Source organism: Taeniopygia guttata, chromosome 2 (genome assembly GCF_048771995.1).
Source record: "Taeniopygia guttata chromosome 2, bTaeGut7.mat, whole genome shotgun sequence".
Lineage (NCBI taxonomy): Eukaryota > Metazoa > Chordata > Aves > Passeriformes > Estrildidae > Taeniopygia > Taeniopygia guttata.
The window spans coordinates 132957511-132973079 of NC_133026.1; the positions used below are offsets into that span (position 1 = coordinate 132957511).

The 15569-nt window shown below is 37.0% G+C and overlaps 1 protein-coding gene across 3 annotated transcripts in view; it reads left to right on the forward strand.

Moving 5' to 3' along the window:
• The window catches only part of ZFPM2 (zinc finger protein, FOG family member 2), a 305329-nt gene that overhangs the window by 131643 nt on the left and 158117 nt on the right, over positions 1–15569 (forward strand). For all 3 annotated transcript variants that reach the window (XM_002200311.6, XM_012572069.5, XM_072924913.1), the window contains one exon: positions 14815–14933. In XM_002200311.6, the coding sequence (XP_002200347.4) occupies positions 14815–14933 (119 nt within the window). The remainder of the gene's footprint in view (positions 1–14814; positions 14934–15569) is intronic.

Genomic DNA, 15569 nt, shown 5'->3' on the forward strand with positions numbered 1-15569 from the left:
TTTGCAAAGGTAGGGATTAATTTGATGTAAGTTGCCTGGCAGTCACAGTGTGCTTTTCATTGCTGTTTTATGATGATTTATATGCTTTAGACTTCAGAATTATCCATATGCTATATTGCCCAGTAACATTTAAAAAATACAATATGGTTGCTGAGTTTAATTCATTTATCTTGCCTGGGTATTTGGAGCATGTATAAAATGTAACTTCTCCATCATGTCATAAAAAGTTATGGCACTCCTAGGATCATGAATTCAAGAAACATGACATAATAGACTGGCAAATATGGCCTTGTGTCTTCTGATGATGATCCAAATCCACCCACTTATCTTGATCTGCCTATATTGTTAACAACATGAGTTGTCATACAACTAATTTTTCATTTTAACTGTTCTTTATGTACAGTGCAGTGTAGAATTTACTTTTTATTGCCTTTCGAAGGGAAGTATCATACCTCTCAGTGAAATAATGGTTTTGTCAGACACTGGTATCTTTATTGTGTAGTGCTTTTAAATTCTACACTATTTATACCAAGCTCTCATGGTGTAGGACAGGTGAGATGCAATACTTCTGTTTCTCCCTGAGAATACTTAAAGCTTTCTAGATACTAAAGTGTGCTGTTGATATGGTAGTTGTGTGGTCTGTATTGTAGCTTTCAAAGAGAATATTTTGTTCTTCTAAGTATTTTATGAAAGTGCAAAATGTAAGCAGCCGCTGGAAAAGACTGACAAACCTAAAGCTTCTACTTACAGTCTTTGTATTGATTTGCCTGCTTCTTCCTACCATAATTATACTCATTCAAAAGTGCAGACATTGATTTGCTGTTGGGGGTTTTATTTCATTTGTGCATGACAAGGAGGAACAGCAATTTTACTGCATTCAGTGCCAGTGTTTAGTTGTCAGGAGTTGCTTAAATGGGTGACTGTGAAAGAAGTCAAAGAATGATACATGACTGTAAAACTCTTTGGATCCAAGAAGATAAAAACAGACAACACATTTGTCCTGGAATGGCACTGAAGAGTCAGCTACCACTCAGATTGAAATTATTTTAATTGTTATAAATATTTCTAGGAAGATGACAATAAATTAGAAAAGGTGTTCTTTGTGTACTTTGGTGGCAGGTAAGAAGGGAATAAGTGGTTTGCTTTCTCATTTTACCTAGAATATTTTGGAACAAATGAGGTCAGCATTTTAAAGGGTTTACTATTTTGTTGAGTGTCCAAAAGATATAAAGCAATATATAAATAAATATTTTTTCACCTACCTAAATTTTTTGGTGGTAGTAATTTCAAGAGTGAAAGCATGCAATGTTTGAATTTTGACAAATTCCAAAATCAAATTAAAGCAAAACCCTCAAACATCAATTACTTAATTTGAAACCAGTCTTTCTCTCAAGTTATCTTTTCCTGTTAGTCAGAGAGGACAGGGTTTGAGCTTTGTTTAACTGCTCCAAAAAGTGATATGGAGTACACATCAGAAACATAATCAACCCCCACTTGCAAGCCTACTTGCCAGAGACAAAAAAGATGCAGAATATTTGAAAAGGGTATTCCTTTTAGAATGCCAAGGTACTTTTTTTTTTGCTGTATGTATTACTGTATCATGTAGAAGCTGTTGGTTTCTACTGACACAGATCCTTTTGTCCTAGATACTATACTTTGTAGAGAAATAAATTCCTGTCTATCTATCTATCTATCTATCTATCTATCTATCTATCTATCTATCTATCTATCTATCTATCTATCATATATCTATTTTACATGTTTATATGTATGTCTATATATGCAAACACAGTGACAGTCCCCACTCTGGATTGCATGCTGTTTAAAAAGACAGGTCAGTAAAAGGTGGGAGAAAGGAATTATTATTACTTCCAGTGTTACAGAGAGATTATGATTGGATTGGATGTCCCATAGGAGGTAGGCTTAGATCCAATTTACCAAGCCCAGATCTTTCAACAATTATAACTAAAATGTTTGCCACAAGACTGGCCTTCTCTAAAAGTCTGTGCATCTTCTTTATTTGATAGATCCTTGGAACTGGTTTTATGATACACTTGTGAAAGTACTCGCAAAGGCTTTAGCTACTCTTTTGTACTTTCATACTAGCTTTTGAATATCTGTCTATCCTTTAAGAAAGTAATTTCCAGTATTTTTTTAATTGGTTGTCAAGAGGAGAAGACAGCATAAGCATATAGAAAGTACCAAAACATATAATGGCTATATTTAACACAGTGGAAGACTTTGTAAGCTGTGTGGGTTTATTGATATGTATATTCTCACATATAAGTAAGTTAAGGTGCTAATGTTACAAGCCAGCCATAAAGATTTTTTTTTAATATGAAATTATCTTATTGATTTGGAATTCTGACATACTTATAAATGTTTACAAAAAGTGTGAAAAATGTAAAACTTATATAGAACATAGTATGCAATTTTCCTCCAGGTACAGTATTATTTCGTCCAACATTTTCATGTTTATTTACTTTAAATCAGTATGAAGTTTATGAACATGGAGTTTTCTTTTATTTCATTGTGACCTTAATGCTTCTGCTGTAACTTGAAAATTTTGAGTTTCAGCTTAGGCCTGACTGGCAGATGGTCTGTGATCAAAAGGGGGAAGACAGAAAGTTATAAACCAGTTGTGTGAGGGAGATCATATGTGCCTTACTGCTCATGTCTTTTCTGACATTTGCTTCTGGACATTGTTGGAGGCAGTCACTGGGAGCTTGGGTATAACACAGTACTGAGGAAGAGGACTGAGGGCAGCAGTGGGAGGGCAACAGGCAGCTGAAATGTCAAGGAAGCAGTGTCCAGGGAACAGGAGATGGGTAGAAAGCTGGCTTTTATGGAGAGGTCCTGGAATATAAAAAAGGGTGGTCCCAGTTCCTGCATGGAAGTTCAAGCTTTTTCAGATGATGAAAGGCTTGGTTTTTTAAACCACTAATTGCAACATTGGTTATCTAAAAGTAGGATTTATTTTAAGCTAATGCATTGTGTATCCTGTTAACGTACTTTGTTAATTGAGATGAAAACATATGGGGAAACAACCTGGTAGAATCAAGCTGTCTTTCTCCAAGATTCCCTTTACAGCAAATTATCTGTGCCTATCGAAAAGGAATTGTTAAGTTGAGAAGTATTTATGTACATCAAAGGAATCATCACAGTTAAACCAGAAATTTTCTCTTTGCATTGATGCATGTGATTTTTTTTAATGGGGAGGTAGAGAGAAGCCAATATTTTTAGGCGAATTTTTATGGTATTACACATGATTTTGTAAAGTGCTGATTTTATTATCAGGGGAATAAAGATTCCAAACTGCATCTTTTTCAATACGATCATTTCATATGTACTTATCCTTTTTAACTCTATATATTTAATAATAGGCTATGCTTCTTATATTCTTACAGTAAATCACCATTGCAGGATAGTAAGAAGCTGTTAAAAATTGACATTAATATTTTTAAAACATCATAATATAGGGGTGGTTTAAGACCTCAATGACAAAATAATTCTGTAGCCGAGATATATTTTGAATTATAATTCTTTAGATCACTGTTTACATTGTCTGTTTCATGACTATGTTTATCAGAAATACTTTCCTACTTCTTCAAAATAATGAGTGTATTTTAAGTATTGTGTTTTCAGAAGCAGTGACTGCAACTGCCAGGGAAAGTTAGGGCTCCTGTCACTAGCATTGACTTCCTCTGAGACCCTGAGTTTCTTATTAAGGCTGAAATTTCTAGTAAGGCCATGGAGTATGTGGACTTGTTCTCAGTCATAGTTTACGGAGGTGAAGTCTAAGCTGTGAAGTGTCAGTCTCAAGAGGTCATTCTTCAGGAGAAAGACAGTCTATCTACATCCTACTGCCACAGACCATGTGCCAGCGGTGGCTCTTCCTCAGGCTCCCCAGTCCCTGCATCTGTCCAAGAAGCAATGGGGTGTTCAAAGCCTGCCCTTGTAAAAGGGAGGGTGGTAAGGCAAAGCAATTTGGGATATGCTTTACACACATGATGTCCCTGCGACTTACTCATATGAAGGTCAAGATCATTCCTGTACAGAAGGCTGCCACAAGACCAGTATTCTACTTAAGTCTTATGTAAGCCCCAGAGTAGGATTTAGGCAGAGCACAGGACTGTGCTCAATCTCTGTTCAAGGGTTTATTTCACTCTAAGTTACAAGTCTGCTGTATAAGTGAGCATCACTCTTTATATCGGCTTCAAAGTCTGGGCTATGCTAAGATGTAGGTGCATGTGGAAGCAGTGTGATAGTCCAGGCTGAGGCACTGAAGGGTGCTCTGGTCCATGTCCAAACCCAGCAGTCAGTCCCTGTCTGGCACCGTGTTAAAAAGCGGTGCTGGTCACTGCTGGTACTTGATCACAGAAGATGCAGATAAGCACATAACTCATGAGTGCTGGAGCAGTGCAGAGCCATGTGTCTGTTATGCATGGCCATTCTCAGCAAGTGCAAAGGAATTATTAATTTGAATCTTGATATTGTACATTATAGTTATACTACATTTATCTCTATTTATAATAATGTTGCTTTTCATATAAATTGCATTTATAATGGATGTGACTATATATTGCATGCATGCAGTGGAGCATAGCATTCAATCTCCCTTTGCCCCTGTCTCCCTCTCACTTTCCTAATCTCAACAATAACTAGATCTTTTCCATGGTTGCACTAAATACTGATAAATTAGAGTTTTTACTGAGGTTTTTGTCTTTTTCTTTGTATTCTCAGAATTTTGTTGGAAACATTGAAAGGAAATAAGAAAATAATTTTAAAGCATCTGCTTCTTTTGCAAGACATTTGGGCAGTTTGGCTCACATATTTGTAGCTGGATATTGGTGTCTAAGCAGTGGCTTCATAACTCTGAGTATGCATATCTGATAGAAAGCAAATAACTTATCTGCTGTTACACAAATGAGAGATGAAAATGGATCCTTCTATCCCTAAGCATAAGTACTGTAAACTGAGAAGACACCACAGATACAGTCACAGATGATCTCATTGCTTTGCTTTTAGAGTAAAAAAGAATACTTTTCTAAACATTTTTTTTCATTTAATATATTTAATTACATAAATATAAATACATCAGTCTTCATACTAAGCTAACTTCAGCAGCTTTTTACATTCACTGGCAACACAGCCTGAGTTGAAATTTTTCATTTTTTCCAAGTGAAAAAGAGATCCAACAATTGGGTAAAAATGCAAATGTCTATGATTTATTTTATATAATTATCATATATACTTGTGTAAATAATACAGTAAAAAAAAAAACCAAAGTGAGCATCTTCCAGCTAAAAGGATTCCAAAAAGTCCTGGGGAAAGATTGGTGTAGGTGATGGTGAAATGTTTGATTTTTCTCCCATGCAGAATAGCATCTATTTCAGAAAAAAACTTCAGTCTGAGTTACTTAATCTGTATTTTCAGTTGTGCCCATTTTCTATTGTCTTACATACAGTGCTTCATAAACCTCCAAGTGTATTTAAGCTATATGAAGCAAAGAAAAAGCAGACAGACTCAGAACTGAAATGATTTTGCATATATCTGGGAGAATCTGCACACAAAGGGACGTTTATCAGGGGCTACTGTTCCTCTGCTGAGCGTACCCAGGAGTATCCAGAAACAGACGATGATCTTATCAAGAGAACCTTCTTCAGTAATATCATCAGCCTGCTCTTGCCAAGTCTGGCATTTTCCTGTGTATTCATGATGGAGAGAAAGGGAGCAAAGCTGTGCAAGCTACAAGTAGCTGGGATGAAGAACCTGCTCAGCCCACTGGGTCTGTGCAGTGTTACAGTATAACTGGGAGTCCTGTTTGCCACTGTGCACTGTCCATGTGGGAATGCAGTTTACACTATTCTCTCACAGAGAACTCTAGTTAGGGCTCTTTAGCTGCACTGGTTGTCTTTGGGGATTTTTTTTTTTTTCCTGTATTTTTGCAAGTACTTCTACTCCAGGTTTACCTCAACATATGGAGGCCATAACAAACCTCTTGAACTACGCAAAGATGGAAAACTACTGAGAAAAACAAAACAAAAAAATTTTCTTTTCTTCTTTTGTGAGATATGGAGTTAGAAAACAGAGGGGTAAATTGTCCTTGTAGTTAGTAGACTTGAAAACTAAAGATCTTTTCTTCTTATTTTATTTCAGGATCAGGATTTTGCCATGATGGCCGGGTTTATATTGCCTCTATCTGTGGACTAGATGCTGATATAAACACAGTATTTGCTCTATTATGTGGAACATGACTGAAGGAAGTGAACAAACCTTTGACATTGTTAGCATATCTTGAGTAAATGTATTTTTCTTTCGACTTCTGTTTCTTTTATTCTTCTTTGAGCATGTTTCTGTAAGTTTAGTGAAGCAGCCCAAATAAAGGAAAACTCTATAGAACTGTGTAAAAATGTAAAAAGCTAATCCAATTCTAGCAACCATTTAATTAGGTACTCCTTCCTTTCTGACTTCCGGGGAAAAAATTGTACATTTAGTTCACCTTAAACCATAAAAATTATTTTGATGGCAAATGTGGTGAAAAACTATTATTAGTTTGCCAATTCTATTTCTTTAGTAGCTACTCAATTTATGTGCTATTAACATTTATTCAATTAATTGCCCTCCCTTTCAGCTCCCCCCAAATGTAGGATTAGCATTGTCATTTTAAATTGTCGCAGATAGTGTTCATCACCATAGGTCTATGCTTTTCTAATCTGGGATGTGATCCTGTACTCCTAAATTCTGTAGATTACAGGAGTATGAGGTATTATAAGAAGGTAACTTTTTTATGTAAGTAACAATACAAATAGAGTGCTAAAAATCTCAAATACATCTAAAAAATAGAGAATTTTTGAAGTGTCAGTTGCTTCTTTTGACACAATAGTTTCTGAATGCTATGCTTGTGCTGCAAAACATAGTGCACATTTGCATCAATGAAGTTAGCTGTGTATTTCAGTTGTAAATCTGAAGCAGTTTGTGCACCCATACCCGAGGTCACATCAACCAGTCAGTGTCGTGGGCATAGCTGGAGCCTGGTGTGAACTAGATAACTAATTATGAAACTTTTTCCCAAAGAAGTTTTATGGTGCACATGGTGATGTGGCTACTTGGATGCAGAGAATGGGTTTGACCAAATGTAAGGTGAAATCACATCTCTGGGTGCAGTGTAGACACACTTCAGTTTTTCATTTTAGCCGGAATTCAGCTGAACAATGTGATATTAGAATAAGTATATTTTATTATGGTGGTTTAGCTTATGAATTAAGCACTGTAGTAACACAAATGCTTTGGCTAGAAAATATTAGTGTTTGCACTCTCTGAATGGGAATTCATGCACTTCTCTTATGTTTCAGATTTGGAGATAGATGTTTCTTCTCTCACTTTGGCAAGTTTTCTGCATCCAAATTTTCTTGAATATTTTGTGATCCTCTTTTTCCAGATGCTGTCTTTGTGTCCTGATCAGACCCAACTTGAGTCTTCAGATGCTTGTTTCTCTAGACTTCCTCTCTCTTGCTTTGTTTCTTAAATTTATTTCTGCCCTCTCTCCCTCCTCCCCATCCTTCTGTGGTCTTTTCTCTGAAAATCTTTGCCCAGGCTTTCCCTATCCTCACTTTCACAATATTTGTTCCTTCCCTTTATTGCCTGATGTAGGACAGCGCTGTTGCAGATAAGGATAGCACCTGCACTCTCTGCCATTTGCAGTACTAGCAGCAGGTAGAAGAGATAAAGAAACTCTGCTTCTGACTTTCAGGGCTCTAAAGAAAGGTAGGGAGCAGCAAGTTTTTTTGTTATAGAAAATGGAGAAGGCTTTTCATTTGTCATCCTTACCTAGAGTGCACAGCTGCCCTGTGGGAGTATTGTCAAGATGCAGCAATGTTAGGCAGCTGAGTTAGGCATGAAGCAGCTTGTGGCAGCTTCTCCTGCATGGTCCTTGCTATCAAGGCCTGCTTCTAAGCAAAGGCAAAAGAGATCAGTAGGCTAGAGCCTTAAGTACCACTGGCCTATTCTTGTGTCTGCTTCCCTCATGGCTGAGGTTTGGTTAAGTGGCATGTATACAGGAGGGATCAGGGCTGGGGGAAGGAGTTACTGGTGGGTGGCAATAACTTCAGAAAAGAAAAAAAGGCTGCTATGTTCAGAAGCCTTCCCCACCTCAGTGGCAGCAGAATAACAACCCTCCCTCCAGGGTGACTCCAATCCAGAGCTGTTTTCTCAGTTTTCAGTCACGAATCTGTTCCTCCTTCTATCTTTTTTAATCCTAACACTGTCTTACCCCATCTTTTAGGAAGAAGAATTAAGTTTTACCTTTGCTTGTGGACAACCTAAAAAACCTCTGGTTTTGCCAAGACCCCTGAGAATGCCGTTTTTGTAGCAAAGCAAATGATAAAATTTCTTTCAAAGTTTGACTGTAATTTAGTCCATTATTTCTTGTACTCAGTGTGAATTTCCTCACATATATGTGTCTTCCTAGTAAGATAACTACAATTTCTGGATCCCCCAGTAGACTTGCAGTGCTGCAAATCAGATTGTACCCTGACTCCGCCCAGGTCATCTTGCTCTGGAGTCAGCGCACTGACTGCAGAATGGGGACAGTATTGCCCACTTTGAGCATTAGGTAACATGATTTATTAAATCCCTGACAAGCACAGTAATGGGAGGTGCTTTGCCATTTTCAGGGATTTTTAAATTGAAGGTAGTGAGATGCTGGAAAAGGTTGCCCAGAGAGGTGGTAGATGTACCATCCCTAGAAACATTCAAAGTCAGGTTGAACAGGGCTCTGAATGACCTGATCTAATTGAAGATGACCCTTCTTGGTGGAGGAAGCTAGGACTAGATTACCTTTAAGGGTCTCTTCAAACCCTATTCAAAAACCTTATATATGATTCTATGAATTGTTTGTTACCTAATATTCTTCCACAATAACAGAGGCAAGCATCTATTCAGTGCTGGAAGAAGATTTGTTCATTCATTCACTCATTCATTAATTCATTCATCATTAAATACCATAGCACAGCATATTTTGGGTTACTGCCTTAGAGTCACAGTTATTGTTTCTGGATTTCGGACTATTGAATGAGTCCTGTGGAAAGGGAATGCTACTGTTTTACCATTTCCATTATGTTATCTTTTCCAGTGCAGTTACCAGCTAATTCAAAGCTTTGTGTTAAACTAATAGCTTTTGACTCTCTGCTGTCAGACACTCCTCTTTGTGCACTTTTCATATGGTTTACCAGTTCCCCTACCACTTACCTATGAAGAACATTTATTTTTTTTCTGAGTAGAGGCTCATCATAGACAAATCATTAAACAGAACATCAAAAAGATCCCATCTGTTAGAGTTGCATATGGGTAAGATCACAATTATCGAAAGCCTCTTTTTTTTCCCTTATGCTTATCCGTACAATAAATGTAGTTGTCAGCAGGATAAGTTCACGCATCGGATAAGGTCACAATTTCATTTAGTGACAACTTCCAACAGCGTGAACTTACAAGGTTCGATTTATTAAAGAGTCAGAAGGGATAAGATCACTGCATGGCCAGCCTGATTTATCAGGGTTTGACTGGAGTACTTGAATAGAGAATGTCGTATTTCAAGTTTATGTTCAAAACTGTAGTTTAGTGTGTGTTATGTCTCAGAGACTTGAAAATCGAGGGAGGAGAATTTACAGGAAGTATCTCAATAATGCAGTTTATGTCTGCCAAACAAGTGTGTAAGCGCTGAATATTGGAGCTACCTTATTAAGAATCACAGAAGTGGAAATGGGATAGTTCTCCACTATCAGTGAATTGCTATGTGCAGAGCTACACATATTAGTTTGTTATAATGGAAGCAATCACCAGCCAAATATTAATTGTAGATTCTTCCTGTGCATATATGATGGAAGGCAGATACTGGGTTCTGGGTTGGGCAGCACTTAAGAACTGAGAGGTTTTTTATTACTAGCTCGCTCTGACTTCAGAGCAGCCCTTGTTTGAAAGTACAACATACACAATTTCTCTGCCATGCAGAAATACTCATTAGAGAGCCAGGTGGCTGTGGACTGGAAATATGCAAAGAAGGAGCCATTTGCTTGTGGAAACTGGTAGAACCCCATGATGTCAAATAACCGGTCTCTAATTATAGCAGAGGAAGAGCTTACTCATTGTTTTGAACTGACTCCACTTAGAAAGCTGTTTATAATTAAAAAATAAAAAACTACCAAAAACTACTGTCCAAAGCTATCAGTGACTTGCTTAGAAGTGTTAAATGCATATGAATCTGGATACAGTTATTTCTGAATGTAGTTCTCCTTATGTCCCCCAAAAGCTGTTCATCATTCACCTTCAGATATATATTCTGTTTCTTACTCCAGAATGCAGGTAGACGGATTAAACCAGTATAATTTTGTTTCAGAAAATATATTGTAAATAAATATATAGTTGAATTTTTCTGGTCGTCAGGCTGTGGTCAAATCCTGTTAAGGGCCAAAAGCTCCTGTTGGATTCCTGTGTACTCTATGTTTTGTAGACAATTTTTTTAAATGATCCTGACTGTGCTGTAAAAGAATACAAAGCTAGACTGACCTCTCTACTTTCTGTTTAATGAATACCCTGCGTGGCATGCCTGAAACAATATATGCATGTATGAAAAGAATCCTAAATTGAGTCCTTTCATTCTGGTTTCCTAGCCACCAAGGTGGCCTAATATCTTAAAAGCCATGGGATGTTTTATAGCTGTACTAGTGAGTCATGACTTGAGGCTTCTTTTACAGTGCAGCTATCATAAGTCTTTGAGTAATCACAGACTTTAAAAGTATGCTACATCAACAAGATAAGAGAAACAGCCCACAGCACTAACAGCATTATCTTTTACCAAAATTGATTAGCCCATACTATGTGTCTCAAATATTTTGTATAAACTTACTCAGCAAGCTGGGAATAAATGTGTTCCTGAAGAACAACCAGGAGAAAAAGAACCAAAAAAACACTTGCTCCATAGCAAAGGAAAGGGCAAGTAAATATCACTTAGTAAAATGTCTCTTAAGTATTTTTTTTACTTTACTCACAAAAACTAAAAGCAGAGCATCACTTCCTCTCTACTTATATTTCTTAGTGCTGCTTCCCTCCTACTTGCTGTCCTTTCCAATCGGAGAGCTGACAAGTCTGGGAGAGTAAAACTGCTTCTTTACTTTGCGTGGAAATTATGACTGTATCACATATTTTATTCCAGGGGTAGGAAGGAGTTCTGATACAATTTGCTGTTATGTGAAGGAACATGAATTCAGTAGTGAGATGGTCTGTTGAGATTTCTGATTACTTGAGGCACCTAACAGTGTTTGGCACAGAATTTTCTGCTTCCTTTGGGTTTGAGTATGGATTAAAGAAGGCTGCAGCAGTTTTTCATCCTTTCTTTTCTTTTCCTCCCTACATGTTGGAATTTCCATGGACAAGTGTGTGTGAAGAGTCAGTACCAGCTGAGTCTTTACACTTCTTACTGTGAGTGGTGATACAGCAATGAAGTCTCAGATCCTCTTTCTTCTCCTGATGTAATCTGTGAAGATTCTGAGCAGTTGTGCAGGGGATAGTAGCTGTAGAGAGCACTTCAGATTTACATCTGAACTTCCTCGGGGGCTGAAGGGGAAAATCTTGTCTTGCTGACACATTTTTCAAATCCTTTTAATTAAGAGTCACAGGGTGAGGTTCTCGCTTTCCAGCAAACACCCTTGAAGTCACACATTACTTAGGGCCACAGGTATGTCATTTAAACCAGCATCCCTGTGGGAAGTCAGCAGTGAGCAGGGGACAGCTGCAGTTGCATCAAGTGGGAGACTGACCCCCTATGTGCTGCGGTTGTGGCACCATTCACCAAATAGGAAATTTCAAAGGAGAAAAGTGTTGTAAATAAATGCAGAGAAGTTGCAGCCAGTGTTATTTTTTTTTCCTCTAAAAACAAAGATATTCAGATGAAAAAAAAATCTTTGCCAAGTACTAAATTGTAATGTGCTACACCTTTTATATGCATAACCAGATTGTCTCATTTTGCCTAAAAATGCAAGCAGATTGTCCTTCCCAACTCTGACATTCACCCATAGCATTAAAATGGCTGCTAGTCATGGTGACAAGAGAGAAATGTATCTTTTTTGGAGAACTGAAATGAAGAAAGGTTTTGCAGCAAAACATTTCGTTACCCTGTCTGCAATTTACTCCTCTTTCATGGTGTTCTAAGTGGGTGGGGAAACACAGCAGTTTCAGTACAATTCAGCATGATGTTATGCCATAGGCAGTACATTCATATATATTCAATATTGCCTGAACTACAGCTTGGAACTGTAACAAAAGAGAATAAGAGTGAGAATCCATAGTCCCTTATTTAATTATCAACAGAAGAGAAAAATTATATTTGGAAAAAAAAAAACTTGTTCTTATGCTTGCCTCAAACCTGAAGTACTTATCAGGTATAAGATTCATGTTATTAATTTTATTTAAAATATAATGTGTAATGATGTGTACCTTAAAACTTTGGTAGCTTTTTGGATATCAGTGGTTGATCTGCCCTAAGTTTGTCGTTCTTAATCCATTAAAAGACAGGCCTGCTTGTAAATCCACAGGTACAGATAAGGAGTCACTGTTTGACTGTGTCTGAACCCTTTTCAAATGAAAAATGTCAGTGGCAGAAAGGGAGGCTGAATTATTTTTTAAAAGGGTTTTCAAAGATTCTCATGATTCCTCTGGTATCAGTTAAATGTGACATGTCCATAGACATGGCTGTTTTTTAGTGTGTAAAAGCAAGCAAATGCTGCAGTTTTCATCTCTATGTAGAGAGAAAATGCTGCAGTAGGGATAAGTGATAAACATGTTACTTTGCAATTTCTCTCTTCCATAATTAACATATAAAGAGATTTTTAAAGCTAATACAATTTGTAACAATGTGACTGTGAGAAGGAAAAAATGCTTTTATGGTTGTTTGGTTTGTTGTTTTTTTTTTTTCTGTTTGGACGCATACATGTCACATGTGTAAATTAGATATAATTAATCCATAAGCTTTCCTGCTCACATACTGCCTCTTAAAATGTCATAGCACTGTCATGATGAGGACTCACCCACATACAGAGAAGCTTTTGTAAACCAGTACAGCTCTATTTCCTAGATTTGTTCCAGTTTGCAGGAAGGATCTGATGCAGGATTTTACGTAGAGTAGTTTTGTAATCTGCAACACTCAGAGGTGAAATTTAGATTTCTGTGCCTGAAAATGGAAGCTGGAGCCAACTCTTCTCTTTGGAAGATGGTCAAGATTAACCCCTGTGGACAAGTAAAAGCTTTGCAGCCTGACTGCAATGTAAATCCAGGCATGCAGGGGAATGTTTAGCTGGGGGAAATCTGTGGAGGCTGCCTGTGAGCCAGGAGGAGTTACTCACTTCCTTCAGCCCAAGGTTCATTTCACAACAACCACCAGTTCTAAATCTGGGACAAATTGACTCCTTGCACAGTTGGACTTTGCTCTGTTTGTGGAAAAGCACCATCCTTATTTGGGGTGGAGTTGTTGAGACTTGCTGATGCAAAAGACGGAATTATTATTGCATCTGTTTGGTATGGAAAGGGAGCAAGGGGCTTTAGCAGTCATGCAAAACAAATCATGAAAAAATCATGGCTTTAGCGAAGTTGAGGTGAGCTCTGCTGCTCCTGGGAACAACAGATTTTTTGCCTACCTTCAGAAGGGCAAAGCTTGGAAGTGCAAGAGCACAGAAAAAAGCAGTCAAACAGCTAACAGGAAAAGTACAGATCAGCCTGACCTTGTTACATTGTATCCCTATGAAAGTCTGAAACCAGAATTTGTTTAGAAAATAGTGCTAGAAATTGTGTGTATAAATATAACTGTGGCTGCATTTTTAAATTAAACATTTGTCCATTAAAAGTAGTAAAGAGACTGGTTTCAAAGAAGAGTTGTCCAGACTAATTTTTCAATCTTGAAATAAAATGAAAAAAATATGGGGTGGGAAAGGTGGTGACTGAATTTTATTTTTCCCTTCATGAGAATGATTAATTGTGTTATTCTTTCTCTTTACTGAAAAATCCATAAAAGTTAAGGTGTGCTAAAGCAAAAATTTCTCTTTTAAGTAGTTAATTTTGAAGTCTTTCATTTCAAAAATAAAATTTATTTAAAATACAAATATATCATACACTAAAAATCATTATCCACTAAAAAAATATCATCATACAGCTTTCCCACTGCTTTTACTTATTTTGTCTTATAACATTAAGCTAACAATTTTTTTTTGTTTAATTCTGAAATGCTTACTTCTTGTAAAATCTCAGTTCAAAATCCTTTTTGTAATTGCAGTAAGTGCTTTTAGTAATATCTTGGAGATATTTTGAGTTTTTTATGGCTATATTCTGTTTTTCTCAAATTTTTAGTTGCTGCATGCTCCAAAATGTGATCTTGTGCAGCAAAATGCATCAAAGAGGTTAATGCACCAGGTGTGGCTGCTATTGGACTCTCTCTTTTTGGCTGTCATTTCCCCCTTCCTCAGCACTTCTTAAGACCTCTTATGGAAAGCTGTTCTGAATAAAATTGCTTTCAAACTCTAATGTGTGTGAAAAGATGCAAGAAAGGAATGGGACTTTCTGAACCAAATTTGAATATAATTATAAGGGAAAAAGGTTTGTTTTTCTTTTGCAGGATGACAAGATCAGTTGTTTTGCAGACAAGCATAATTAATTCTCATTATATTGGTCCTCAGAACATTGTGCGTATAAAACCAACACAAAGGGAGAGGTGGTTGTTGTCAAGGCATGAGTGAAAGTACTCTCAACACTGCTTGTTTTCTTTGTGTGCAGGAGAGTTGGAGGTGGTCCAGAAGGACGGGGAGCGCAAGATTCAGAGCCGGCAGCAGCTTCCGGTTGGAACAACATGGGGGCCTTTCACTGGGAAGATGGATCTGAATAACAACACTTTGGTATGTAGATGCTCCAGGACGCTTCGCTCTGTTATATTGTGTGTCATTCTTCAGGGAGCAGCCTGAATTGCTCCTCAGATGGAGCATTTAAAATCAGGCATTGTTAGCTTCAACGGACACTGGTATTTGGCTATTTTCCAATTTGTTCATCTATGGCAACCATCCATATGAAGTTATTTGGAGCACAGGTTAATAGTGTTTAACTTGTTCTTTTACTGAAGGGAAATGTCACTTCCTTATTTGCTGAACCAAGGTGTTGTGTTTCAGTAGTAATATCTGGGGGTTTTTGTGGCTTTTAAAATTTTTTGTAGTATTAATTTCTGAATACTTAATTTATATTAAAGAAAGGTATCAAAAATAAATAACTAAAATATTTTTAAATTATTATAAATAATAATTTAGAGATTAAATTTGCCTTAGAATAATTGAACATAGCAAAATCTTCCATCAAATTCACATTTTTTTGAAAAGTATCAAAAGACACCTGTCATAGTCTCAATTAGCCTCATTTTTTATTCTGATTGCAGAAAGTATGTGGACCATTTTATTTAAAAGTAATGCTTTGCTGATCTCACTTCAGTGCACTGAAAATCATGTCATTTCTAGGTTTTCATTTCATCTTTGTTTGTGTTGGTT